This window comes from Podarcis gaigeae (assembly GCF_964106915.1).
Source record: "Podarcis gaigeae genome assembly, chromosome: 16".
NCBI lineage: Eukaryota > Metazoa > Chordata > Lepidosauria > Squamata > Lacertidae > Podarcis > Podarcis gaigeae.
This window is the reverse complement of record NC_139693.1, coordinates 18856454-18883562: the sequence shown is the minus strand read 5'-3', so window position 1 is coordinate 18883562 and position 27109 is coordinate 18856454. Positions and strand designations below refer to the sequence as shown.

General features: G+C 49.9%; 2 protein-coding genes across 2 annotated transcripts in view; one reads left to right on the top strand and one right to left on the bottom strand.

The window, feature by feature from the left end:
• The first annotated feature begins 468 nt into the window (after window positions 1-468).
• MEN1 (menin 1) lies at window positions 469-13923 on the top strand. Its single transcript, XM_083717316.1, has 10 exons — window positions 469-680; window positions 2332-2782; window positions 4254-4462; window positions 5687-5815; window positions 5930-5970; window positions 7595-7682; window positions 9943-10079; window positions 10630-10768; window positions 11893-12066; window positions 12921-13923. Exons 2-10 carry the CDS (start codon window positions 2347-2349, stop codon window positions 13350-13352), a joined length of 1785 nt encoding a protein of 594 aa, XP_083573442.1. The 5' UTR covers window positions 469-680; window positions 2332-2346; the 3' UTR covers window positions 13353-13923.
• A 534-nt stretch (window positions 13924-14457) lies between these two features.
• Window positions 14458-27109, bottom strand: part of COPA (COPI coat complex subunit alpha) — a 32414-nt gene continuing 19762 nt past the window's right edge. Inside the window, 15 exon segments of the mRNA XM_083717836.1 lie at window positions 14458-15073; window positions 15959-16153; window positions 16886-17047; window positions 17871-17981; window positions 18721-18907; window positions 19395-19531; window positions 20667-20735; window positions 21283-21360; window positions 22114-22223; window positions 22937-23026; window positions 23510-23633; window positions 23985-24073; window positions 24742-24837; window positions 25895-26084; window positions 26505-26708. Of these exon segments, the coding sequence (XP_083573962.1) occupies window positions 15014-15073; window positions 15959-16153; window positions 16886-17047; window positions 17871-17981; window positions 18721-18907; window positions 19395-19531; window positions 20667-20735; window positions 21283-21360; window positions 22114-22223; window positions 22937-23026; window positions 23510-23633; window positions 23985-24073; window positions 24742-24837; window positions 25895-26084; window positions 26505-26708 (1902 nt within the window). The 3' untranslated portion in view covers window positions 14458-15013.

Sequence of the window (27109 nt, the reverse complement as noted above, 5' to 3'; positions counted from 1 at the left end):
CCTTTCTTTTTAATTTGCTTTTAGCCGATTAAGAAACTTTGCTAAGAAGTCTCAGATCTTACTTTGTGTGAATATTGAATGTTTGACTGCTAAGTTCTCTTCTGTTCACTTTCTCTGCAGTTTAGAAGTGTGCTTCAGATGCCAGCAAAATCCACAATTCTCTCCCCACCGCTGCAGAAGGGAGGGGGAGGCTTACGACAACCCTGCAGTGTAGTCCACTCGCGGTTGATATCCCTGCGAGGAGGTGGAGCCAGAAAGTGACTGACCTTTTGCAGCCAAAAGGAAGGGGGGAAACCTAAATCCGGCGGCCCTGCATGCATCCCTGGTTTGCTGCGCGCTTCTCTCCTTCTCTCGCTACTAGGGAGTCGACAGAGAGCGTGTGTGGGTCAAATGTACCCGGAATATAGCAGCGTGTGCATGGCTTTATTTACTATAAGTCTGTGGATCAGAGCAAGCCCAGCATGCTTTGCCAAGGCGGGACTTCAACTCCCATGCTGCCCTGCGCGCGCGGCGGGGGTACGGACGGCTGAAAGAGCGCCTTCGAATGAGAGAGCCGGAGAAGTGAGACGGAGGGGGCGTGTTGGGAAGGCGCCGTTCTGCATGCAGCCCCGCCATCGGCTCCCCACCCGCGAGGATCCTGGTGCAGCAGAGGCGCAACTGCAAATTGCAACAGCCTTGAGGTGGGTGCGTGCGTTTCTTCTCTCTCCCCGCCCCCCCTTCAGGTGCAGTATGAGGTTGTGCTGATCGTTTCGGGTGGGTGGGATGCAGGAGGGGTGCGATCAAAACACCTCCGCGCGGAGGATTATTGTTCTGCGATATTGCTTTTCCTGCGGATACGGATCGAAGCATGTTTATAAAGTGTAGGGAGCTGCCTTAGCTCCCGGATGCTCCGTTTGCCCGCCAAACCCAGAGCAGGCAGTAGTTCTCCAGGGCATCGCCTTACCACCGCATCCTCCCGCCTGAACACGGCAGAGGTGCAACATGCGCGACAGATGCTCTGCTGTTGAGCTCTACTCCCTCCCGATATGGTACTGTATTCCCAAACATTTTGGGGGTGTGGGCTTGTGCACCTCGTCAAGAATTGACGTGGTGCAGCCTTTGGCAGTCTGATGCCCTGCAGATGTTTTGGGCGGCAAAAACAGAGGACTGGGAGTGATGGGAGTTGCAGCCCAGATCAACTGGAGGGCAGCAGGTTGGTGATGAATGAACAGTGTGTTTCCTCCGTGTTCAAAGCCCTTCAGAAGCAGAACCCTAAAAAAACGGTTCTCCCAAGTAGGCCAGTGTTATGTCTGCATCTGACAGAGAAGGAGGGAAGAGCCAGCTCTTAAGAGTTAGTAAATGGCTCACTGAATTCAACCCCGTGAGTTCATAGCTTTATTGGAGAAGGGTTGTATATCAATTGAGCAGATGTTTCGCATGGAGAAAGTTGCTGATTAAATCCTCAGCATCTCCAGGGGAAACACCCCTGCCTGAGACCCCCCCAAAGGTAGTCTTCCCCCGTCTTGGATCCCCTGATGATGTGGGACTGCAAGCCACACCATCCCCTCCCAGCGTGGCCAGTGGTCAGTAGTAACAAGGGTTGATGTTCAACTGCATCTGGAGACCAAGCCTGGTCATTTGCCTAATAACAATTTAGCAGCAGGTTCCTCACAAGCATGGGGTGCACTACAAGCAAAAGGTGGCCCTTTCTGGCAGCACTGCACTCCCAAGACGCATGGCTCTGCCGGAGAACTGTGAGGCAGATTCTTTTGTTCCTCAGTGGGGCTGCCACATTCCCACTGACACAAGCTCACAACTATTTTGCTACCCCAAACTTCCCCAGGCCCCAGATCTGAGCTTTCAAGCAGCTCACGTGGTGCAAAATTCCTCAACCAGGATTGTGCTTTGGCTGAAACTTCCTGCTCTGCACTGTCTGGTCTCCAGTTTGAGGTGGGTTCCCCCCCCCCCCACCTCCAAGCAAGGCGATGTGTCACGCACACTAATGGTCTAGTGGGCATTTAAGTCAGTGACAAGGTTAAAATTTACTCTGGCTTTACTTTATTCACGACCCCATTGAAGATTTGAATGGGCCTCTCTGTGCTTACTGAGAAAGAGCGGATATTTCCTGCTGTTAGGTTTAAAAATCTGGCAGACATCTGTTACACCAGGGTGGCCTGCCATATGTTTTTGGACTCCAGTTTCCATCATCCCTGACCATTAGTGGCTATGGTGGCTGGCGCTGAGCCAGAAATTCCCCATCTCTGTCTTAGGCTAAAACATATTTGAATTAGATGGACTGCCCTCTTGCCCCCTGCTAATTCTGACCCTCCTCCTTCTCTGCTTGCTCTCTAGCGCACCCCCTTGGCCATGGGGCTGAAGGGTGCTCAGAAGGCTCTCTTCCCCCTGCGCTCCGTCTCGGATGTGGTCCGCCTCTTTGAGCTGGAGCTTCGCCGAGAGCAGCCCGACCTGGTGCTGCTTTCGCTCGTCTTGGGCTTCGTGGAGCATTTCCTGGCCGTCAACCGCGTCTTGCCCACCAACGTGCCGGGCATCAGTTTTGAGCCTGCCCAAGGTCCCGACAGCCTGACCTACTTCCCGGTGGCTGACCTGAGCATCATCGGGGCCCTGCATGCCCGTTTCACTGCCCAAATCCGCGGGGCCGTGGATCTCTCGCTCTACCCGCGGCCAGAGGGCTACTCTTCCCGGGAGCTTGTCAAGAAAGTCTCCGATGTCATCTGGAACAGCTTGAGCCGCTCCTACTTCAAGGATCGGGCCCACATCCAGTCACTGTTCAGCTTCATCACAGGTGGGGCCACAAAGAGAGCGTGCTGCTCTCCGTCCCAAGTGCTCAGCTGTCGATCTCATGTTGCCCTGCATATATTTGTTTATTAGATTTATGTTCCCCCTTTCTTGCAAGAGGTTGGGTCTCTTCCCCACTGGGGGGGCATATTGTTTTGCTTTGTTTCAATTATTTACTTGTGTTTTTATCTTGTACTTTAGTCTGTGAACACCCCTGGATCTTATGATGAAGGGTGGTTTATACATTTAATAAATCAATAAGTAAATAAATGCTATCCCCACAGCAGCCCTTCAACGCAGGCTAGGGCAAGAGAGACTGACTGGCTCAAGGTCACTCAGCGAGTTTCATGGCTTAGCAAGGATTCAAATCCTGGCCTCGCAGGTTGTTGTCCGGCACGCTTAACTGCTGCACCCTACTAGCTCTCTATATGATGGGGATGTTGGATATTTTGAAAACAAAGAGTGAGCAAGGCCTGGTCCTCTTAGATGTGTTGCTGTATTGTTTGGGTGGCCTTATCTTTGGCCTGTACTACAAGACAAGCTAAGGGATGCAGGTGGTGCTGTGGTCTAAACCACAGAGCCTAGGGCTTGCTGATCAGAAGGTTGGCGGTTCGAATCCTTGTGACGGGGTGAGCTCCCGTTGTTCGGTCCCAGCTCCTGCCCACCTAGCAGTTCGAAAGCACGTCAAATGCAAGTAGATAAATAGGTACTGCTCTGGCAGAAATGTAAACGGCGTTTCTGTGTGCTGCTCTTGTTCGCCAGAAGTGGCTTATTCATGCTGGCTACATGACCCGGAAAAACTGTCTGAGGACAAACGCTGGCTCCCTTGACATATAGAGTGAGATGAGCGCACAACCCTAGAGTTGTTCACGACTGGACCTAACCATCAGGGGTACCTTTACCTTTACAAGACAAGCTACAGTCTCCCGTTTTCTGGAGTTTCAAGAAACAAGGCTCTCGGCAAAATTAACTGGTGTCAGGAGTAAACTGCTCATTTGAAGTTTGTGCAAAAAAAATATAAATTAAAGGCTTCTGCAAGGTCAAGGGAAGAGGTTGTCCACTGCATCACCTTTTGAGTTACTGTCCTGGCTTTGTCTCCTACCAGCCAGCTGCCATAAGCCAGCAGAGGAAGGTTAATTGTGCCCAACATCTGCAGTGGGTGTGGCATGAACCGTCAATCACTCCTCATGTACAAGCACAGTAGAATTACTTGCTTTCAGATGTTGTAGCTCAGGGTGTCTCTGTAGGAGTTACTGTTCTGGGCATGGCTCTTTCCAAGCAGTGGAATGGCTCATAACAGCAGTTTGCTCAGAGAGGCCACAGGTGTGCTTCTTCAAAGGTGGGCAGCTTTCACCCTCCAAAAACAATTCTTTTAAGTGTTCCTGCATGCCTCCCATTTTTAATCCAGATGCAATAGTGTTTTTCTGCTGCTCTTCAAGCTGTCCTGAATGTCCTGCTCCTTTTCTTTCTTTTACCAGGCACCAAACTAGACAGCTCTGGGGTGGCTTTTGCAGTCGTGGGGGCCTGCCAGGTCCTAGGACTTTTAGATGTTCACTTGGCACTCTCTGAGGACCATGCTTGGGTGGTGTTCGGCAAAGATGGGGAGCAGACAGCAGAGGTGACATGGCACGGCAAAGGCAATGAGGACCGACGTGGGCAAACAGTCAACTCTGGTGTGGCAGAACGGGTAAGATATCAGCTCAGGAAAGGAGGATGTTCCCCTCTCGTCTTCACATAGGAGGCAGGTGCAACTGGATAGATGGTTTGTAGCTTGCAGGTTCTGTACTCCATCCACTTCTTCCATAGGAGCGAATTAGCTTTAGACGGTGTACACATTTCATTTCATTATTATAGGAGCATGTGGGTTTGTTTCGTATGGCCAATCTGAGCATCTCAATTTAGAGGCAAAAATAAATCTTGGGAATAGGTCCATTGTGCATGGATCTGACCAGCCAATAAATGTGAAATACAACCTGCCCCCCTTCATGAAAATTCTTATCTTATTGCTGCTGCCTGGCGAGACCCAGCCACAGCTGCAATTTGCCTGCCAGCCTTCCAGCAAATGTCTCTGGAATGCTTACAAGGAAGGTGTGAGCAGTGGCCTAGTTGGGGGGGGGGAACAGGGGCAGTTGCCCCGGGTGCAAATTTGTTAGGGGGCACAAAATTTCAACACCTGGTGCTGCCTCAGTACAGCTGCCTGCTTCTGTTGCTGCACTCAGTTGAGAACTGCTTCTCCATGCAAACCAGGAAGTGACTTCTCCAGACGACTCTTCTTATTTCTATGACTGCAATCTCCTGGGTGACACAGACACCATTAGGCAGTTGAATGTGCATGCTGGCAACCCATGCTACACCACTGGGCGTGAGAGGGACACCTTTATGCCTCTCTTGTTCAATGCCATTCCAACTGGGAATTGCCAACATCCTTCCTTGAGTGAGGTGGCTTGGTTGTTATCGCTAACATGATAAATCACCCTCCAGGAATCGGTTTTCTGTTGTTGTTGTTGTTGTTGTTGTTGTTGTTATATTTTAAAAATAAAGCTCTCCGGTATACCTTCAGCCACACAACCCTATGCAAATATCTGAAACGAGGGAGATCATAGCTGGGTGGTAGAGCACACTGGTTAGAATACAGGAGGCCCCTGGTTCAATCCTGGTGATATGAAAGACCCTCTGAGAACTTGGAGAGCCGCTGCCAGCCAGAGTGGGCAGTAGTGGAGTAGATGAGCCACCAGTCTGACCTGGCAGGGGGCAACGTCTTTGTGTTTCATTGGTGGCAGAATCATCTGCTTGGAGTGCAGAAGATCCCAGGTTCCATTGAAAGGAAGGAAGGAAGGAAGAAAGATCCTGCAATGGGAAAGTTGATGCTCACCCATACTTCTCACGTGCAAAATTCCCTCCCCCTTTGCAGAGCTGGCTGTACCTGAAGGGCTCCTACCTGTGCTGCACCCGCCAGATGGAGGTGGCCTTCATGGTGTGTGCCATCAATCCTTCTATCGACTTGCACTCAGATAGCCTGGAGTTGCTGCAGTTGCAACAGGTGAGCTGACATGGATCGACCTCCCTCCTTCCCTTTGGTGGGGGTTTGCAGAAACTATCACCACCACCATCATGATGCCTCTCATGCTTGCCTCTCTGTCTCCATCCCTTGCAGAAGCTGCTGTGGGTTCTCTATGACCTGGGCCACCTGGAGAAGTAAGTACTTTAGAGAGGGCCTGGTCTCACAGGGCCTGGCCCTATCATTAGGCAGAGGAACCTTTGGCCCCTCCAGATCTTGCTTGACTTGCAACTCTCAATGTTGGTCATGCTAACTGGGGCTGATGAGAGTTGTAGTCTTCTCAGTTTGGGGAAGGCAGCTCGAGGGAGAGGAATCCAGCCCCCAACCTGAGCCCCAACACCTTCATTTCTCTGTGTCTTTCTTAGTCTCATGCAGCGCATAGTTAAACTATGGAACTCACTCCCACATGAGGCAGTGACAGCCACCAACCTGGATGGCTTTAAAAGAGGACTTGGCCTGATCCAGCAGACATAAGCTTATGCTCTTATGTTCTTAAGTTGCAGAGGTCTGCAGAGGGAGTCTTGCTCCTTTCTAGAGGAGCTTCCAGCTTTTTCTGAGTAATTCCCAGAGGGTCTCGGCCACCTGAGTTGGAAGCAGCCAAAGCAGCCAGGAGTTTAGTGGTGGTGGACTCTGGTTGTGACTAGCTTGAGTCCATTGATTTCAGGAGGTCTACTCTTAAGTCGGTCTTAGCTAGATACAGCAAAAAAAAGAAAAAAGACTTGGTCTCTGAAATTCCTTTGATGGAAATATTTAGTGTCTAATACAGTCATACCTTGGGTTAAAGTTGCTTCAGGTTGAGCGTTTTCGGGTTGCGCTCCGCGGCGACCTGGAAGTAACGGAACACGTTACTTCTGGGTTTCACCGCTTGTGCATGCGCAGACACTCAAAATGATGCCACGCGCATGCGCAGAAGAGGTGAATCGCAACACGCAGACGTGGGTTGCGTTCTGCTCAGGATGCAAACGGGGCTCCAGAACGGATCCCGTTCGCATCCAGAGGTACCACTGTATTAGAAAAAGAGCAACATGGGGTGGGGATGCAGGCATTCTTAAGGCATGGGACTAAACAGCCTCTGAAGTCAATTTCAACAGCAATAAGGGAAAACTCTGAAATTTGTTCAGAGGTGGTGTATTCTCCCCTAAAAGCGGCTCAGATCACCTGTGCAGATACTGCCTTCTTGCTGGAGAGTCTATGATCAAAGAGTGGAGTGTATGTCATCTATGTGAGAGAATATGAAGAGTGCCTTAGAATGTGAATGTGGAAAATATTTATTGAGATAACCAATCTGACCTCTTAAAAATCACCAAGCGGCTGAGCAGTCCATTTAATACTTTGCCCCCCCCCCCCGCCTGCTGTAGCAATTGTAAAGCCCTGCACCGGATGCGGTGCAATTTTTAATTGCATTTTTATGGCTGCTCTTACTTCTTGCATTGTACCATATTGGCCCAAATATAAGTGCACCTTTAAAATTCAAGGAGGGGGGGAGAGGAGACAATACCTGAATATACACCGCTCCCTTAAAATTCCACAGGCACCCACACCTAGGCCAATACAGTAATTTATTGCAAGGCATAAAAGAAGCAATGATAATACAATTGAAGAGATCGTGTTGAATGCAGTGGCTGAGCTGTCTCCCCGTCTTCAACCACAAATCCACAGGCCCTCGGGCTCTTATTTGTGTGTTCTTAAATTGTCCCCTTGGGAGCCTCGGCCTCCTCTCGCCTCTGCTTGTCCTCAGCGATCCCTTGGCTTCCTCTGCAGGTACCCAATGGCACTGGGGAATTTGGCAGATCTTGAGGAGCTGGAGCCCACCCCTGGCCGCCCAGACCCCCTCTTCATTTACCATCAGGTATTTCTCCCCCCCCCCCCTTGCTCCTAAGGGTGCTGGTAGGCTGGGCTTGGCAGTACTGTGGCCAAGAAGGGGATGCAAACCCTGGTCTGACCACTAGACCACATTGCCTGAAGCAAAGCTGTTGATGGAGGGGCATGACCTAGATCTGTGGGGTGTGTGTGAAAGGGGGGGCAGTCCCGTCCCCCTGTCCCCAAGATGAACCATGATCTCCAGATTGTCAACTTCCTGTCTTTTCTTTTTATTAAAAAGTTTCGAGCTTTCGTGGAACCTGAGATATGAAGCAAAATGTATGGGCAGTATTATTGTCATTTAAAAAATATTATTGAAAAACCGCCCTGGTTCTCTTTGCAGTGTTTTAACTCCCCCAGCCACCAAGGGGGAAAAAAATTCTCGGGATTTTGCCCCTTCAGAGTGGGGTCCAGGGAGTAAGGCAGGGTTGGGGAGATCTGTGACCTTGCAGTTGCTGCTGGACTCCAACTGCTACCTTCTCTGCCCATGGGCCAGGCTGGCTGGAGCTGAGGAGAGTTGGAGTCCAGCAGGATCTTAAGTGAAGGGAGCTTGTTTCTTTTGAGTTGATGATGCAGAAGGCATTGGAACAGCCTCAAGGGCAGGCTCTCCAGACCACCTATGATCAGTGAGGGGGGGTGCGCACTTGCACCTGCTGCCGTGTTGTGGGATGCAGCTGTTCCCGGGTTTGCTGTCCTCATATTGTACACAGTTGCTTCCTGGAGCCTCTAGGAATGGCCATTGGGGCTGCCTGTTTACAAGCCCCAAATAAGCTTCCTGGCTATACATATACCTATCTGTTACCTGAGGCGACTTGATCCCTTTCTTCTAAATATTGGGAAGACCACCTCCTTCCCTATACGGCCTCGGTCCTGTATACCTGAAGGAGCGTCTCCACCCCCGTCGTTCAGCCCGGACACAGAGATCCGGCGCCAAGGGCCTTCTGGCAGTTCCCTCACTGTGAGAAGTGAGGTTACAGGGAACCAGACAGAGGGCCTTCTCAGTAGTGGCACCCGCCCTGTGGAACGCCCTCCCATCAGATGTCAAGGAAATAAGCAGCTATATTATTTTTAAAAGACATCTGAAGGCAGACCTGTTTAGGGAAGTTTTTAATATTTAATGCTGTATTGTTTTTAACACTCGATTGGGAGCCACCCAGAGTGGCTGGGGAAACTGAGCCAGATGGGCGGGGTATAAATAATAAATTATTATTATTATTACAGGCCCTCTTAGGTGTTAAGATCAGCAGAGGGCTGATCTTTGAGCAGGAGATTCTTCTGCATTGCAGGGAGTTGGACTAGACGACCCTGACAGCCCCTTCCGACTCTATAATTCTGTGATTCTATGGATCTACCTTTCTTGTTCCACCACCCTCAGACATTTGGGGTGTTGCGGCCTGGGAGGGAACCTTCTCTGGGGCAGTTCCTTAGTTGTGGAACTCCCTCCTCAAAAAATCCAGCACCTTCACTGCACAGCTTTTGACAGATGGTAAAGACCCTAGCCAGTGACACCTAAGATGTATATTTTTAGAACCCCTACACCAGGGGTCAGCAAACTTTTTCAGCAGGGGAGCCGTCCACTGTCCCTCAGACCTCGTGGGGGGCTAGACTATATTTTTTTTGGGGGGGGAATGAATGAATTCCTATGCCCCACAAATAAGCCAGAAATGCATTTAAAATAAAAGGACACATTCTACTCATGTAAAAACACACTGATTCCCAGACCATCCACAGGCTGGATTTAGGTGATTGGGCCGAATCCGGCCGCTGGGCCTTAGTTTGCCTACCCATGCCCTACACCTTATTTCTGTGATTGTACTGCCATGGGACCTTAGGGGGAAGGGTATGTGCCAATGACGATGATGATAATGATAATTTTTACAATGTTTGTAAGCTGTTCGGGATACAGCAGGATGTGTCTAGGGCTGGGCAATAAATCAGTATATCATCCAAAACCGGTTTGAAGTCCATGTCATGATACTTGTTTCATAATTTATGACCTGGCAATATATCACAAATCGTGTTTGGGTGTGTGCTATGCAAAAATCACAATGTGGGAAAAACTGAAGCCAGCCAACACCTCTGCATAGCTCCATCTTTATTTCCAGACCTTGTGATATATCACAATGTTGAAAAGCAGGTATTGCCCAGCCCTAGATGTTTTGCCAAAACACCTGAGCCTGGGTGTCTTCATGGATCAGCTCCTGCTGTCCCTGAACCCCACCTTATCTCTCACCCCACTTTTTCTCTAGGGAATCAACTCAGCCAAGCAGTACTACCACAACGAGCACATCTATCCCTACATGTACCTGGCTGGCTATCACTGCCGCAACAAAAACGTCAAAGAAGCACTGGAAGCCTGGGCTGATTCAGCCACCGTGATCCAAGAGTGAGTGTCTTCCTATCCTATTCATCTTACCTTTTCCACGGGGGGAAGTGGAGCGTGGTGGCAGGACCCCTTCTTTGAACGCAGAAGGTCCCAGGTTCCGTCCCCGGCATCTCCCAGAAGGGCTGGCACATATTTATACCTAAAACCCTGGAGAGCAGCTGCTGGTCATTGTAGTGTTTACCACAGCCTGGTGGTTGCATCCATGCATTTGAAATGCTGGTTTCATTTGGCCTCCAGTCAAGGGTAAAATAAAATTGCATTCTTTTCTCAGTTACTTTTATTTGGGGAGGGGGCAACTACTGATGTTTGTACAGTTCTCCTGAAAAAAACCTTTTCCAGAGTTTGTTAAAGAGAACAAGATTGCTCTGTGGGGAGCAGCTAACAGCTCCTCAAGAGGCTTATTCCAAGGTGGAGATGCAGTGATGGGAAAATTTTGCCTGTGGTAAATGCCTCTTGTTGGGCTGCCAGAGGCTCCAGATATCTCAACATAAGACCCATGTCTGCTGTTATCAGATGGTGGCATAGCACCCTTCTCTTCTCCCCCTTCTAGTTATAACTACTGTCGAGAAGATGAAGAGATCTACAAGGAATTTTTTGATGTGGCCAATGACGTGATTCCCAACTTGCTAAAGGAGGTGGCCAGCCTTGCTGACTCAGCTGAGGAGAAGGGGGCTGGCGAGAGGGGAGAGGTAAGGCGGGTGAGCAGACAGGCGACGTAAAGGATGGATGTTGTGCCTTGCTGGCATTCATCAACTGGGGAGGAAATTCTGCTGGGTTTGCCATTTATTTTTCACCGCCACCTGCTGGGTGTTATGAAAAGTATCATTAGGTGGAATGAAAGTAGTCGGATGGAGCAGGGTGGAAATTCTAGGAGGTGCAGCAAAATTTGGGCTGGGGCTTTGCCAGAAGCAAAGGAGGCAGAACAAAGGCACAGGAAACAGTGTGAAATTGTACAAGAATGGAAGTTGAAAAAACATGCAACTTTGCGCAAAGCAGGTAAAGGGACCCCTGACTGTTAGGTTCAGTCATGGCAGACTCTGGGGTTGCGGTGCTCATCTCGCTTTATTGGCTGAGGCAGCCGGTGTACAGCTTCTGGGTCATGTGGCCAGCATGACTAAACCACTTCTGGAGAACCAGGGCAGCGCACAGAAATGCCATTTACCTTCCCGCCAGAGTGGTACCCATTTATCCACTTGCACTTTGACGTGCTTTCGAACTGCTAGGTTGGCAGGAGCAGGGACCAAGCAACGGGATCTCACGCCGTTGCAGAGATTTGAACCGCTAACCTTTTGATCAGCAAGTCCTAGGCTCTGTGGTTGAACCCACAGCACCACCCGCGTCCCTGCGCAAAGCAGAGGGGATGTTAATTATTAGTGTCATTTTGCACTGAGTACTAGAAGCTTGGAGAGAAACCATGAAGGCCTGAAAAGGGGTTATTGGCATCCAGTCAAGGCAAAAATAGAGGGGTTATCGTCTTAAAAGGTGACAGAGAGCGGTGAGTGGAGCAGAAAAGCATTATTAATTGTTTAGTGAAATGGCAAGAGGGCATATGAAGTAGATTTTCTAGTGGGTGGGGTGGGGAGTTTCTAAAGGGAGGCTGACTGGAGCATGGCTAAGAGATTTGGCAAGGGGATCACAGGAAGGGGTAGGGTTTTTTTTTAGAAGCTTAAGAGGAATGAGAGGAGAGTTGGGAGAGAGGCACTTGTGAATTGGATCAGGGCAGGGAATGCCCTTGGCAGACTTTGTTGTGAGAGGCCCAGTTGGTGCCAGGGTGGCATCTCTTCACTGAACAACCTGACCTTGTCTTGCCCAGGCTTCACCATCGCAAGGAGGAGGCGGCTCAGCCCTGCAGGACCCGGAGTGTTTTGCTCACCTCCTTCGTTTCTACGATGGCATCTGCAAGTGGGAAGAGGGGAGCCCCACGCCCGTTCTCCACGTGGGATGGGCCACATTCCTGGTCCAGTCCCTCAGCCGTTTTGATGGGATGGTGAGTGCTTGTGGCAGAGCAGGTTGTAGGGGGCAAAGTTCAGAGCATTTTAAGCAGTGCCAGGGGGTGGGGAATGGCCGGCGTCAAACTATGTGAAGGGGTGCGATGACTTGGCAGGACTTTGTGGGGCCTGGGTGGGCCTAGATGGTGTCTGTGGGGTGTGTGTTTATTAGCTGGAAAAGAGGGAGCGCCATTGTTACCAGGATTCAGACAGATTTGGGAGAGAAGGGTGGGTTACGTGGGACATAGCAAAAAATCAGCAGTATAACAATAAACAATAGAAATGAATTAAAAGAATGGTATAAAGGTTTGGGATATAGCTGTTAATGATAAATTAACATGTGCTATTAAGGTAAGGCAGAGAATATTCAGGAGAAATATTTTTGAGAAGATATGGAAGGTGTTTGTAGAATTTGTACTGTTGAAACGGAAAGGGGTGAAACCATTTTAAGAGGTGTTGAAATTTTGGGAGGTTGGATAGTTACAATGGAATGGTGTTGGCCGTGGGGTGCACATTTTTATTATTATTCATGCATGATTATACTTTGTAAAAATAAAAATAATGAAATGAATTAAGATGCATGTTTAACGCGCACAAGGAGAGTGTTTTAAGTGCCCAGCTGAGATTCTAAAAACTCGCAGAGTAATTGCATGTGAAATCAACAGGCAGGCAGACATCGCTTGTTCTCTAGATGTCAAAATGCGCTAGCTAGATATCTGTGACAAGATTTAGATGTGACTAAATGTGTCCCGGAAGCGTACAGCCCAATCAGATAGGCAGGGCATCATAAGCAGCCTTCAGCTTTGTGCCACGGGCGCCCTTGGCTTTCTGACTTCTCCCCTCTTCCTCTCAGGTGCGGCAGAAGGTGACCCTGGCGAGTCGGGAGGTAGAAGCCAACGAGGATGACGACCAAGGCAGCGAAGACCCCCGGGAGGGGCGCCGCAGGGGTCCGCGCCGGGAGTCCAAGCCGGAGGAGCCCCCCTTGCCCAAGAAAGTGACTGAGCGCCGGCGCCCCAGTTCCAGCCAGCGAGTGGACCGGCCTCCCCTGGAGAAGGAGGAGAGGCCCAGCAGTGGCCCCAGCCCCCCTCCCGAAGGGCCCGTCCTCACCTTCCAGAGCGAGAAGATGAAGGGCATGAAGGAGCTGCTGGTGGCAGCCAAGATCAACTCGAGCGCCATCAAGCTGCAGCTGACAGCTCAGTCCCAGGTGCAGCTGAAGAAGCAGAAAGCCTCGGCCCCCCGGGACTACACGCTCTCCTTCCTCAAGCGGCCCCGCAAGTCCCTCTGAGTCTGCCGGGGGCAGCAGAGCTCTGCCCTTTCCTTGAGCAATATCTTGGAGCTGTCTAGAATCCACCCAGGGTCACGGCTCTTGTGCTTCCTTCAAGCAGCCAGGAGTAGCGGGGGGGGGGGGGCAAGCAGGTCTGTCGAGAATCTTCCCCCAGCTCTCCAAAACCAGGAGAACTTGGCGTGCCCCCATGCTTGGCGTGCCCCCTCTAGACCCCCAGCTCCCCAAAACCAGGAGAACTTGGCGTGCCCCCATGCTTGAGTTGCAACGCAGGCAGGATTCTTCTGGGTTGCAATTGGAAGCGTTTTTGATTTTGCTTGTAACCCTTCCCTGGGAACTGAGGTTTCAGACATGAGTGCAAATCCTGCCAGAGACAAGGGGCAGCTAGCAGTTTTCATGGTGCCCAGGAAGTTGTGGGTTGAGCACAAATCAATGTGTGTGAAATAGCGGTAGGCAGAGGCTGCCTCTGCTGCTGTCATTTGTACTAATTTACAGGATTTTTTTTCCCCTAAAAGGACATTTTAATAAATCTCCAGTAGTTGAGTTTTTTTAAATAAAAAATCTCTTGTAGCAATTCTTGTTTCCAGTGTAAATGCTGGTATGTTACGTCTTTGGGGACAGGTGAGAGGATGGAAACACAATCTAGAGACAACCTGTTCATTGGACTACATCTCTCATCAGACCTGAACGACAGGTTAGGGCTGAAGGGAGCTGTAGCCCGCTGGATCCGGCCAATAAGCCCATCTAGTCCAGCATCATGTTTTTACAGTGGAAAACCAGCACAAGAGCACTCTCGCCTGCTGTGGTTTCTGGGCAGCTGGCATTCAGCAGCATAAGACAACCATCATGGCTTGTAGCCATTCTACTATATCTCTGCTGCTGACTAATGCAAAGAAAACTGGTGTGACCTGAAGGGCAGGCAGATGTTTCTGTGAGTTTCTGTATGACCAATCCATCCTGAGGACATCATCACCATCTGAGATGTCACTATATCATCTCGTCTATGCACCCCTTGTTAAGGTTTCCTCCACCTCCCGAAAATTTACGCCAACAGCCGCATGCCTTCTCGTGTCAACAGAATATTTCTGAAATCACAATGAGCACAACGTTCTCATTTCCCCCTTGGGTGATTTCACTTTATTAAGTGTTAATAAAGAAAACAAGGAGATGGGGCAGAGAGAAAGGGACAGGGAGTTTTTAGGGGGAGGGGGAAGAATACAAAAAGGAGTGGAGTAGAGTTTCAGCCCCTCACTCTTTGGCCCCCCGCATATGAGGCGTAAAACCTCAAATGCCTCTTCTAATGAATAGACGACCCAATTATTGCAGTCTCTGGTAGCATCTTCCAAGTCCTGATCCCCAACAAAGATCCAGGAAAGTTGGTGGGATCCTGGGAGGGGCCCATTCCAGCCCCCAGATTCTCATGGAAGCTACATGTGGAAAGGGATGGAGGGAGACACACAGAGTTCACCCTGATGGCTTGGCTATGACTGCACACTTGAAACTGAAGATTCGCATCTGAACAGCCCCAAAGGGCCTGGTGAGCACAGGTGGAAAGGGGGCATATTAATGGTAGCAGAAAAGGGGAGGTACAAGGGGCAGCAGCCAAAAGTAGAACTTGAAAAAAACTGGATGCCTGTAGAAAGCTGCTTGGTCACAGGACAGCCTCAGCGGAACTGCAGGGGGCTGATTCTTAAGCCAATGACATCCTTACCGATCTCTGTTACCTGCACAGCCAAACAAAGACATGGTTAGCGCCTCCTAGACTTGGAACGGAGGGGTCCTTTTAATATGGCAAGAGCCCCCTGTGCTGCTCCAGGGAGAGCCTCATTCTGAACCTCAGAAAGCAGGGAAATTTCTCGCTCCTCTGCACTTCCAGACTATGGATGTGACACACTGTGTGTGTCTCTGAAACTCAAGTGTTGGGTTCAAAACAAGGTCTTGCCAGGCTCAGGGTAGCCAGCCTGATGATATAGCCGTCCAAAGATGCTAAACCTTTTGATAACCACATCATCCGGGTGGCTACCAAGGAGAGGCATGATCTACACAGAGCCCTGCAAAATAGAGGAGGGTGGGCAGTTCTTCCCCTCCGGCAGCAAAACCTGGCAAGTGCTGGGATGCAGGAGCTCATGACAATGGAGGGTGCCATTATTAACTATCCTTGCAAGCAGAAGGGAGCTACTTGGGTTACTAATCTACAAAATAATAAAAATAATAATGGTAGTAGTAGTAGGGTGGGGTTTTTTAATCAGAGGAATAAGAGAAGGTACACTCCCAGATTCAAAAGTGGTGCACCCTACTAGTTACAGCAACTAGTTACTACTAGTAGTAGTGGTAGTAGTAACTACTACTAATAGTAACTAGTACTAGTAGGGTGGTAGTAACTAGTAGTAATTACTACCACCCTACTAGTTACAGCATGTATAGAGTGATGCTTCGGCCCGTTTCTGTCAAAACACAGCATCTGCCAGCAGCAGCATGTGGACACCTTTGATGCCCTATACCTGCCACGGAGACCACGAGAAAGGCTGCCAAGAGGTAACCAAAAGAGGCTGAAAAGTCTCCAAGGAAAGAGTTACTACCAGTAATGGAGGGAAGGAGGTGGCACTTACAGTTGTGACTCTGCAAATCTGGCCGTGAAACTCAGGACAGTAGCAAGCTCCGCTGAGCGGACACTTTTCCACCGGCTTGCCCCGATAGATGGGCCGGTAGGAGGCGGCGCAGATGTCAAAAGGGTTGTGCATGTCATAGTTGAGCTGGTAGGCGTCGCTGGGGTTCTTCTCGCATGCAGTTAGAATCTTGCGTGTCTGCAATGGTGGTGGAGAAAGAGGAAAACTAAGCAGGAGAAACAGGATAGACGGCCTGGGAGTCCGAATGTTCTGTCTCAACACTTTAGAATGAGCAGGGGAAAGACTGCACTGCAAAGATTCCCCTGGAGTGTAAACAATCGAAAAAGGGACATAATTGTACGGAGGCAGAGGCGGGAAACCTCCAGCTCATAGGCCAGTCTTGGTCAGCGGGGCGATTTGGCCTGTGGGGGTTCAATCCTGGCTGCTTCAGTAGACCCCTGCAGATAGCAGAAGTGCATGCCCTGCTCACCTGCCGGGCAAGTGGAGAGTGCTGGGTGCTTCACAATGGTGAAGCAGATCTCTGCAGCTAACGGGATTGACCTGGTCAGCTAATCAGCTACTGGAAGGCAAGTTAAATTCTGCTGACTGCTGCCTTGGAAGTGCATTGCATGGAACGCCATGGCAAAGCAAACCTCTCTCCCCACAAGTCAACTTTGAGAGGTGGGTAGTCTCCTGAAACTATCATGCCATCAGGTGATTAAACCCCCCCCCCCCCCGAATCCATCAAAGTTGGCCTGTGTCATAGTAGCACTACTCCTGCGCCAAGGGATCATTCTTCAGATATTTTATATCTTGTTCCGGAACCTCAACGTGGGTTTATTACACTTCAAAACACCCTCTGCCCTTTGTGCTTAGAGCCCTTGAAGGTGATGAAGATGACGGCTTTGAGCAGCTCCTCTAGGAATTTACCTGCTGAGCCACTTCCGGTTTGGGCCCCAGTTCCAGGAGGCGGCGAGCAAAGGTGGCAGCCGTCTTGAAGTTCTTGAGCTTGAAGAAGAGGTTGAGCGCTGTGCGAAGGACCAGGATCATGTGGACGGGCTGCAGGTTGGAGTGGGTGAAGTAGGCGGCCATCTGTTGGGAAGAAGAAGGATGCAGTTCCAAAAAGGAGTTTCCTTTGGTTGGGACACTGCTCAATTGTGCAGGAGACAGGCCTGCAGCTCAGAGACAGGGAAGCTGTTTTGCATGTGGCATGGATGTTGCACCACCGGCTAAAAGGTTTCAGGTACCAGGGTAAGTGAACGACCTCTGTCTGAGATCTTGGAGGGCTGCTGCTACTCAGGGTAAGACAATGGCACCATTAAGGTCAGGCTGTGGGGCAGATGATGGGGGTCCTCGCATCCACTGTGATAAGGGTTTTCCCACAAATGCAACTGCTTTCTGAACTTGCTATCAGAAATGGCTAACCCTTTTTGGCCCGAGGCCTGCTTTCAGGTTTGACCAACTCTCCGGGGACTGTAGGGCAGTGGTGGGTGTGGCCAACCCTACGGCCCCCACCCTCCTCAACTGATCCATGTAGGTCAGCTGGGAAGGATATCACTCAGATGATTGGGAAGAGGGTGATTTGCATCCCCACCAGAGCTCTTAGCCCCTCCCATTCCAGCACTGCCCTCTATTCTGGGGTTGTTGTTTTTTTTTTGCTGCCATCACTGCCAAAATTAGTAGGGTCTTGAGCCAGTTGCTTAAGGGTCAGATCAGGCTCCTGAACTGGGGGTTGGCCACCCCTGATAGAATTAATGGTGTTCATTTGATCTCTTAGCCAATTATTGGTGCTCTTGTCCACAGAGAGTTGCATAAGTGTTGCCTTCTGGCAGACTGTAACAGCTAGGATGGTTTGGGTAACCCAATGTTTGCACCCTTGGTGTGAGGTCATGGAGAGAGAGGAGGGTTGCCCTACCTCGCAAATGCGCTTCTGCTCTTCCAGGGTCTCCTTGGGCAGCTTCTTCCTCTCGATCTCCATGGACAGCCCCACAATGTACTCCCGGCAAATGGCGATCAGCTGCTGGGCCTGTCAGAACAAAAGAACGAACGAGCCAGGGCATGTTAGCTACAAAGAGCGGCTTGAAAATCTGGGGAGCGGTGCTTTGTAAAGCTTGAAATAAAAACAGGAGATTTGGAGGGGGGAGTGTAGGGAGAGAGATTTCATGCTGTTAGGGTGGGCCTTTCAGCCTATCCTATACCCCTGAGCAGAGGAGAATGAGTGGATGGCTGGTGCAGCAACATTGCCAACACATTTGATCTGCACAACGGATTAAAGTGTTTGAACTGAGTTTGTCCCAGTGCAGAATCAGGGTGGTGTTCTTTTAGTACAGTAAGGTAAAAAGGTAAAGGAACCCAGGACGGTTAAGTCCAGTCAAGGGTTGCGGTGCTCATCTTGCTTTCAGGCCAAGGGAACCGGTGTTTGTTCACAGACAGCTTTCCAGGTCATGTGGCCAGCATGACTAAACTGCTTCTGGCGCAACGGGACACCGTGACAAGCGCCGGAGTGCATGGAAATGCCGTTTACCTTGCTGCCACAGAGGTACCTATTTATCTACTTGCACTGGCATGCTTTCAACCTTCTAGGTTGGCAGAAGCTGGGACAGAGCGATGGGAGCTCACTCCGTTGTGGGGATTTGAACCGCAGGTGGTTTAGACCACAGCACCACCACACTTCTGGGAAACATGCAAGCAGGCTTCTCTTTTTTTGAACAGAGAGCAAGTGGGCTGAGTCTGCTTCAGACGATGCGAATGAATCAACAGCTCACCTCCGCGATCTCCTGCTTGTTGTCCACCACCAGCAGTGGCACGCTCAAGAGGATGGAGCGGAACTTCTCCACGGCCTCCTCAAACTTGCCAGCTGTGGTGAGCTGGTAGCACAGCTGCAGCCGCTGAATCAAGTCATTCAGCTTCAGTCCCACAGCTGGGAGGGCGTTTTTCAAGCCGGCGTCCTTCCTAGAAAATGAAGCGGCAGTGTGAGGACTGGCCTACGACAGATGCTTGAACTGCAACGTTTCGTTAGACGATTCCAAAGCAAAAGGGGTTAAAATGAGGTGTGGGGTAAAACTGGTCAAGGAAGGGGGATGCAGGGATGTTCAAGGACTTGCTCATTATTGGATGGACACCAAGAAAGCTTGACTGAGTAAACCTGTTGAAATTAATGGGCCTAAGTTAATGGCCACTAATGTTGATGAGTCTGTTTTGAGCATTGACGAACAGTGGATATGACGCTATGCAGCATGTCACAAGATCCCTCTGTTTGAGGTTAAGCATCAGCCCACAGCCCTGCTCCTGCATTCATGCATGCAGAAGGAAGGCAGGGGTAGGTCATGGCAGAGCCCACTTCCTGCTCGCAACCTAGAGAGCTCATGGTGAGCACCTGGGTCCCACAACCAAGTGCAGCCGCCAGTCGCGGCAGGAAGAACAAGGGGCTCATACCTACCAGTTGCGATGGGGGTATCCATACATGGCGGGGAGGCTGGGAAGAGCCTGGTACGTGGTGCGCCCCCGGGCGAAGGTCTGCAGGAACAGCTGTTTGTAGGGGGCAAATGTGACCACTCCCACCTGGTCATGGAGAAGCTGCAGGGAAAGGGGAGGGGGAGAGGTGGTGTTACGGGGGGGGGGGGAGGGAGCTCCCAGATGCTTCCCAACCAAGTTCTGCCGCACAGACCCTCCCCTTCTCTCATTCTTCTCCTCTGCTCCAAAAGTATCACTTGGCTTGCTGTATCTAGGCTAAGTTGCTGCAATGCATTATACTTGGGACTGCCTTTGAAGACTGCTTGGAAATTGCAGGTGCTGCCGATTTTGCCCATTGGGGCAAGATCAGGCATTCCCAAACTCGGCCCTCCAGATGTTTTGGGACTACAACTCCCATCATCCCTAGCTAACAGGACCAGTGGTCAGGGATGCTGGGAATTGTAGTCCCAAAACATCTGGAGGGCCGAGTTTGCCTATGCATGGGCAAGATGGTCTGAGAACCTAACATCAATCCTGGCCCAGCTGCGTTGGCTGCCAGTTAGTTTCCAGGCCCGATTCAAAGCGCCTATGTCGGGCAGGACCTCAATACCTCAAGGTCTGCCTTTCTTCATATGAACCAACTTGGAGCCTGCAATCATCATCTGAGGCCGTTCTCTGTGTACCCTCTCCATTGGACAGCCAGAGGGTGGCAGCGTGAGAACTGGCTTTTTCGGTGGTGGCTCCTCACTTGTGGAATGTTCTCCCTGGGCAGGCTCACCTGGCACCATCACAACTTTTCTATAGGCACAGGGCAAAAGCATTTCTTTTCTGCAAGGCTTTTGGCTTTTAATTACATGTGGCCTCTTTCACTGGGTTTAATCCGGCCTTTAAAAAATATGAATGTGTTTCAGATTTTTCTTGGTTTTATACTGCTTTTAATGTAAATGTAATTCTTGTAAATCACTTTGAGTTACTTTTGTAAAATAAAAAAGCAACTAGTAAGTTAAATAAATAAAAACAACAACACCCTTTAAAGGGCACATTGTACAGGCGTCCAAATCAACCACTTCCGCACAGAACTCTGCTCACGTTCAGGAGGCAAGAAGTCACAATCCCCTGAAAGGAAGCAAGGCTCACTGGGGACAAAGCTTTCGTAACAAAGATGAAACCCCACTTGTGACGCGCGGCCCGAAATCCAACATGCTGTATGAGAAAGAAAAAAAGGCCAGTGCAGAGACATCGTCCCCAGGCAACTCACCCTCATAGCTGTCTCAAAAGAGCCAGCAAGGATATGATCAACTGGAAGCTGGGAATTGTTGCACCAGACCTAAGCAGGGAGAAAAGAAAGGGATCCGATTAGAACCACAGAAATCAGAGGACTTGCAGAGGTGAACTTATCCCATCGGCCCTCCACCGAAGTGAGACAGGAACCAGCTCAAGGGTGCTGAAAGATCTGCCTGATTTTATTTTGTTTTTTGAAAGCTCTGCAAGTCTGGCCAGATTTTTCAATTCGGCCTTCAGAAATTAGCTCCTGTTGCTTTTTTTCATCTTTTACACTTTCAAAATGAGCATGTCTTGCGGCATCTTGAGGACCAATGCATTGATTCACAAGACTCCTCGGATGCTTTCGCTGCAGCAGATTCCACACCCGGCAGACCTTCTGGATTTATTTTTTCAATGGGAGTTTCAGCTGCGTGCTTGTCATCACAGCCGGCTGCCTGGGAGCAGCACTTGCATTTGGGGGGAAATGCAGGGAAGCGTTAAGCCCCTGCCCACCCCCACCCACCTCCCTTATCTTTGCTACTTGTAGGGCTCGGCACTGTCTGCTGCCCGGTCTCAAAGAGTCTTGTGCCTCAGCACAGACACCCTCCTACCTGTGCAGGGCTGGTGCCTTTGGTGGGTGGCACGAAGAAGCCGTCTTCTGCCTCTCCAGCAGGACCACCAGGAACATCCTAGAAGAAATGCGAGTGGGGGAGAGAGAAGGAGGGGCAGTTACGGTGCGTTCAGACATGGAAGTTTTCCTGGTTACAATGCTAGTGTTTCCATCCCGTTTTCCTTTCCTACTATGGCACCTGCGGCAACGTGAACAGTGGCTTTTCCTCATTCACACCAGTGGTGAAACACAACAACAAATGTCTGATCACAGAAGAGCTGGGAGGGACCACGAGGGCCATCTCTTCCAACCCTTGGCAATGTAGGAATCTTTTGGCCCAATGTGGGGCTCGAACCCACGACCCCAAGATTAAAATCTGCATGCTTTTACTGACTGAGCTACTCCCCATCTTCCCTGCACATGCGTGCTTCTGTTCCCCATCTTCCAGTGCATGAAGATATCTGAGAGGTAGACTGCACCCGCACATGGAGGTTTCACAGAGCTCATGTGGTAGTCAATGACAACCATGTTCTCCACGATGGAACCAGAGCTCAGAAATGGGGCGGCTTATGCTTTGAATGCATGAGGTCCCTGATTCCATCTCTGGAGCCTCCAGGTAAAGGGGAACTGGGACAGCAGCAGGCAAAGGGAAAAGGCCCCTCACGGTCTAGGATCCTAGAGAGTGGCTGCCAGGAAGAAAATGGTCCAGACTCAATGGGCCAAGAGTGAGACGGACTTAAGGGGAGGTGTGTAATTTGCTTTTAGTCTCCCCTCTCCTCCAGTCCTGCTGCAATACATCCCACCAGTTAAAATGAATGAAACCCATACTTACCAGTTCAGGGGGAAGATCCAGGTCCTCTTCGATTTCCCACCCACCTCCTTCCTCTTGGCTTTTAGCCAGGGCTTCGTCTCCAAAACCTTCCCCAGCATCTACAAAGCCATCTGTAAGGGGACAGAGCGTGGATTGGGGGAGTTTAAGAAGGGCCAACATGCACCCCATACAAAAACAGGAAGTGGTTGGGTTGCTTCATTGGTAAGTGGTGTCAAGGAAACACCTTTATTAAGTAATGCAAAGCAGGAAAGCTTCAGAGAGTGATAGACTGGGGTGGAATCTACACACATTAAAAACACAAAAATGTGTTTGTTTTTTAAACCTTTTGAAAAACGCATTGAATTTGCTATAGCTCACGGTCACCATCTAGTGTGCCAATTGTATATTGCACTTTACAATGCATTCAAAACGTTTTATTTGCAGCTGTTTATCTGAGTCCCGGGAGAGGGAAGGAAAGCTCCCTGGAGAGAGCTGGGTCTGTCATTTTCTGTGGGTGGCCAGGATTAAGAGCTACCTTTGGATAGAGAGAAGACTCAGGATTTGTGCACTGCTTTCATACTTTAAACACCCTGCTGCTGATTTTCTCCTCTCTTATTTTTGATGCTGCTGCTGTTACGAGAATCTTATAATGCAGTCCTTAGTATTACAATCAAAATCATACAATTGTTTCAATTTTTATGTTGTACAGATACTACGCAGTGACATCTGCGTTGCATGTTGCAAACTGCCCTGTGGCCTTCTGATGAAGGATGGTATACGACCTTAAACCAGCAAGCGGCCGAGAAAACCTGGCCTTCATGGGATTTCACCGCTGTGCTCTCACCTTCATCCAGCTGCAGCTCAGCATCTTCTCCCCAGCCTTCGGTGCCTACTGTGTCTATATCGATGTCAGCAGCCAACGCGCCTCCTTTGCCTGCAGAGAAGAACAAGATCACCGATTTGTCTTGTGGTGGGATTCTGCAGCCTCAAGAGAGCCAGTGTGGTGTAGTAGTTAAGAGCGGTAGACTCGTAATCTGGTGAACCGGGTTCGCGTCTCCGCTCTTCCACATGCAGCTGCTGGGTGACCTTGGGCTACTCACACTTCTTTGAAGTCTCTCAGCCCCACTCACCTCACAGAGTGTTTTGTTGTGGGGGAGGAAGGTAAAGGAGAATGTTAGCCGCTTTGAGACTCCTTCAGGTAGTGATAAAGCGGGATATCAAATCCAAATCCAAGAAACAGGCACGGCTTGAGGTACAGTGGCCCTGTTCGACAGCAGCCATTTCTGGCCTCCACAGAGGACAGAAGCAGCCACCCACAGGAGCAGCCTCAATACCTGGGAGCCCCTGCCACTCCCCACCTCCCCTGCAAAATCTGAGAAAGGGAAGCCTGCCAGTATCAATGTCCAGGCCTCCTTACCTTTGCTGGCAATTGTGCCTTCAAAAAAGCCCTTGGAGACAGTGAGCAGAGGCCAGTTGGTGTCCAGGGGCATGATGGGAGCAAGCGGCTGGAGCAATTGTGCATGGGGGTCTATCTCTGGGATCTGGAAGAAGAGGAGGAAACAAAGAACTTTCAACCCTCCATGTAAATTTGCAGACTCTCCACAGGGACAAGGAAGGGGCTGACTGGGAATTAGGCAGGGAGCCACACAGCCATTTCAGCCCAAGATCAGTTTGGGAGAAAGCTTCAAACTGCAAGCAGGTGGGTGATAATGCTTATGCATTCTGAGATGCAGAGCCGGGGGTTCGTGATGCAACCTGAGAGACTTGGGTCAATAGGTCTGGTAAACTACAGACTTGTAAGCTCCCACTCCTGCCTCCAGACTGAAATTCTTCCACCAGTGTTAGGCAAAGGGAGAACGGTATGCCCAGCCTGCCCATAGTCCTGCACTAACCGTTTCCTTTTCCAGGTCAAAGGTCTCTTTCAGGCTCTCTGCTTCCTCATCTAAGCCGTGGGTTGCAGCCGTCAGATAGGCCAGGGACTCTGACAGAGACAAGCAAGCAAGAGAAAGGTCAGGATGGTGGGAAACTCTCCAGGGTAGTCTGGTCATGCAAATGGAAACAGCTCCATAGCTGCTACCCTGTTCGGTCTGGAAAGGGTGGGATTTGACAGGAGGCAGAGGGAGGGAAGGGGACAGATAAAAGAAAGCCCTTCTTTGCACAGCTCTTAGCCGAACGTGCTTTCAAACTGCTAGGTTGGCAGGAGCAGGGACCGAGCAACGGGAGCTCACCCCGTTGCGGGGATTCGAACCACCGACCTTCTGATCAGCAAGTCCTATGCTCTATAGTTTAACCCACAGCGCCACCCGCGTTGCCAACTTGAGTGGCTTTAAAAGAGGACTGGACAAATTCATCGAGAGAAGGCTACCAGTGGCTACTACCCATGATGGCTATGCCCCGTCTCCAAAGTTGGGAGGCAGCAATGCTTCGGAATACCAACTGCTGGAAGCCACAGAAGGGGAGAGGGCTCTTGGGCTCAGGTTCCACTTGCAAGTTTCCCATAAGGGGGCACCTGGTCATCCACTCTGAAAACAGGATGCTGGACCAGGTGGGCCACTGGCCTGATCCAGCAGGCTCCTCTTGTGCTCTTGTTAATAGGAACTGTGCTCGTTTTTCTAGGAATCCCAAAGCTCACATTGCCAGCTTACTCACTCTGTCCACAGTTCTTCAGGATCCTCACCCTCTCAGCCACGTCCCCAAGGTACAAGGCATTCTGGTAGTGGCCGCTCATGTCCTTCCGGATTTCAGCTGCAACAAAGAACAAGAGAAGGGGGAAATGGGTCACCTCCACACCCAACTCTCACTCAGGAGTTTCAAGCATTAGCTCACTGCAGCATTCTTGGCTGCTGCTGCTGCTACAAATCTCCCCTCTCCCAACCTGAAGCGGATTCATGAGTTGCAAAAGGGCAGCCACCTCCCATTACTATGCATTTTGTCCTGCTTTCCCCCTCCTGAATCAAGGCTAGTGGTCAGTAGTAAGATTACAAAGAACCTTCCACATCTAGGATTCCACATGGTTTGCCTTACACTGTGATGGGATGAATATGTCTTCTTATGAGGCATAGCTGTCAACTTTCAGATTTGAAAATAAGGGATCAGCAGCCTCACCTGTCCCGGGGACAGTCTACGGGATATCTAACAATCCGGGACAGCAGCGAGAAGTGGGAAAAAATGTTGGAATAAGGGAATTTCCCGCTAAAAAGTGAAGGTTGACAGTTATGTTATGAGATTAACACCATTTCCCAGTCCTTGACTGTTAGGAGTTAAGTTTGCCAATAGTCACAACATTCTGAGAGGGCCAAATATCAGCAACTGTGATCATGCTGCGAGAGAGGCAGGCGGCTGCGTTCCCACACAATATGTCAGAACTCTCTGCTTATTCTGGGTTCGTTGTGAATTAGTAGCTTGCTAGTACACAGAGCCACTTCGCTCTTCCCTTTGGAAAAAAGCAGAGAAAAACAAAGCAGGAAGGGATGACTTATGTCCGCACGCAAAATCCTGGTGTGTTGCTCCCATATAAACCAGGAGCATATATCAGCAACATAACAGGATCCTGGGTTCAGATGTCCCATCAAGCTATTCCTTCCTAGTCAATTCTGTGCCCTTGGGTGGAAGAAGGAGTGGAACAGGACATGTGCTGCTGGCTCACAGTAAACTGCGACAAGGCAGGAATCCAGTTTTACCATCATCTGCAAAGGTGGCCAGTCTGTTGCATGCAATTTTATTTTTTTATAATACATTCCTGAATCATCTAAAGTTTCTGGCTCCGTATGGGCTGGAAGAAGCATTCATTGTAGAGACCAACCTATCTTCATCATCTTGCGCAGTTTCTCCAGATTGCCCGTAATCAGGTACAGGAAGGAGAGCTTGTCAAAGTTCTTGGTGCGCTGGTAACACATCTCCACGATCTGGTGGTTCCCTTGGAGCAAGGCCACTTCTCCCAGTTTTTCCCAACAGTTCTTATCATCCAAGGCTTTGGCTGCCTCCAGAGCAATCTAAAAGAGCACCAAAAACACAGCCCTCGGGTTAATACCTAGACAACCCCAAGGGGGCAGGGCAGAGAGGCAGTTCCCAGCCCTGCTTCTTGAGATCATGTGGGTAAAAGTTCACCAAAGACAGAACCTGGAACCTTCATGCTCCACCACTGAACTATAGAGAGGAAGATTTAGCATTTTATGGCTTAGCAGTCAAGTGTTGGGACAGAATTTGCCAATAAAAGGCAAGTTTGCTTTAAAAAAAAAGGAGACAATGAAGGAATGAAGGAGTGGATTTGCTTAACTAAAGACCTAGCTAGTTACAGATTGTTTGGGGGGGGGGAGGAAGCGTGGAACCCTTGTGAGAGACACCTCCAGGTCTTAGAACTGCGTGCAAGCCCTCCTGGAGATGGCTGGAGGAGAGCTGGCGCCACGTCTCACCTCAATGTTGCCGCATTCGAGAGCCAAGCTGAACCGAGTCTTCTCGTCTTTCACAAAATGGAGTGCAACTTCAGGATAGCCCTTCTTCTGGAGGTAGGCGATGATGGACTGGCCCACCAGCTTGGCGTTCCGCACCATGTGGAGCACCTGGAACAGGAGGCGGGGGACAAATGAGGGCGCAGTCACACATTTAGGGAATAAGTCCTAGGTTAGCACAATGGCTATCACACGTGGCAGGCGGTAAGGAGATCTGGAGGGAAAGAGGCGCAGCTCAATGTGTGGTGGCACTGAAAAAGGAAACTCAGAGCTATGATGTGCATGTCCCCTAGTAAAATTCCTGTTAGGAATTATTTTCATAGGAGAACTGTAAATTAATTCTGGTTATATGTTCCAGACAGAGAGACTTGCTTGTAAATCATTGGGAAATTAAGATTTTCTTATGGTGTTTGCAAACAGCTTATTGAGTATTCTAAGGTTTAAGGCTTAAGAGGAATGTTTCAATTTTGTAAGCTGAATCTTTATATGCCTTTGTTCATTCTTTAACGTGTCTGTTGTATTTGAAAAATAATTTTAAAAATGAATTCAAGTGCCTCCCTTCAGGCTGC

Coding starts and splice junctions, on each gene's coding strand:
- MEN1 (XM_083717316.1), top strand. CDS start 2,347: ATGGGGCTGAAGGGTGCTCAGAAGGCTCTCTTCCCCCTGCGCTCCGTC. Junction 5,971..7,594: donor GACCTGGGCCACCTGGAGAA/GTAAGTACTTTA, acceptor CTTCCTCTGCAG/GTACCCAATGGCACTGGGGA. Junction 10,769..11,892: donor GGGCTGGCGAGAGGGGAGAG/GTAAGGCGGGTG, acceptor TGTCTTGCCCAG/GCTTCACCATCGCAAGGAGG.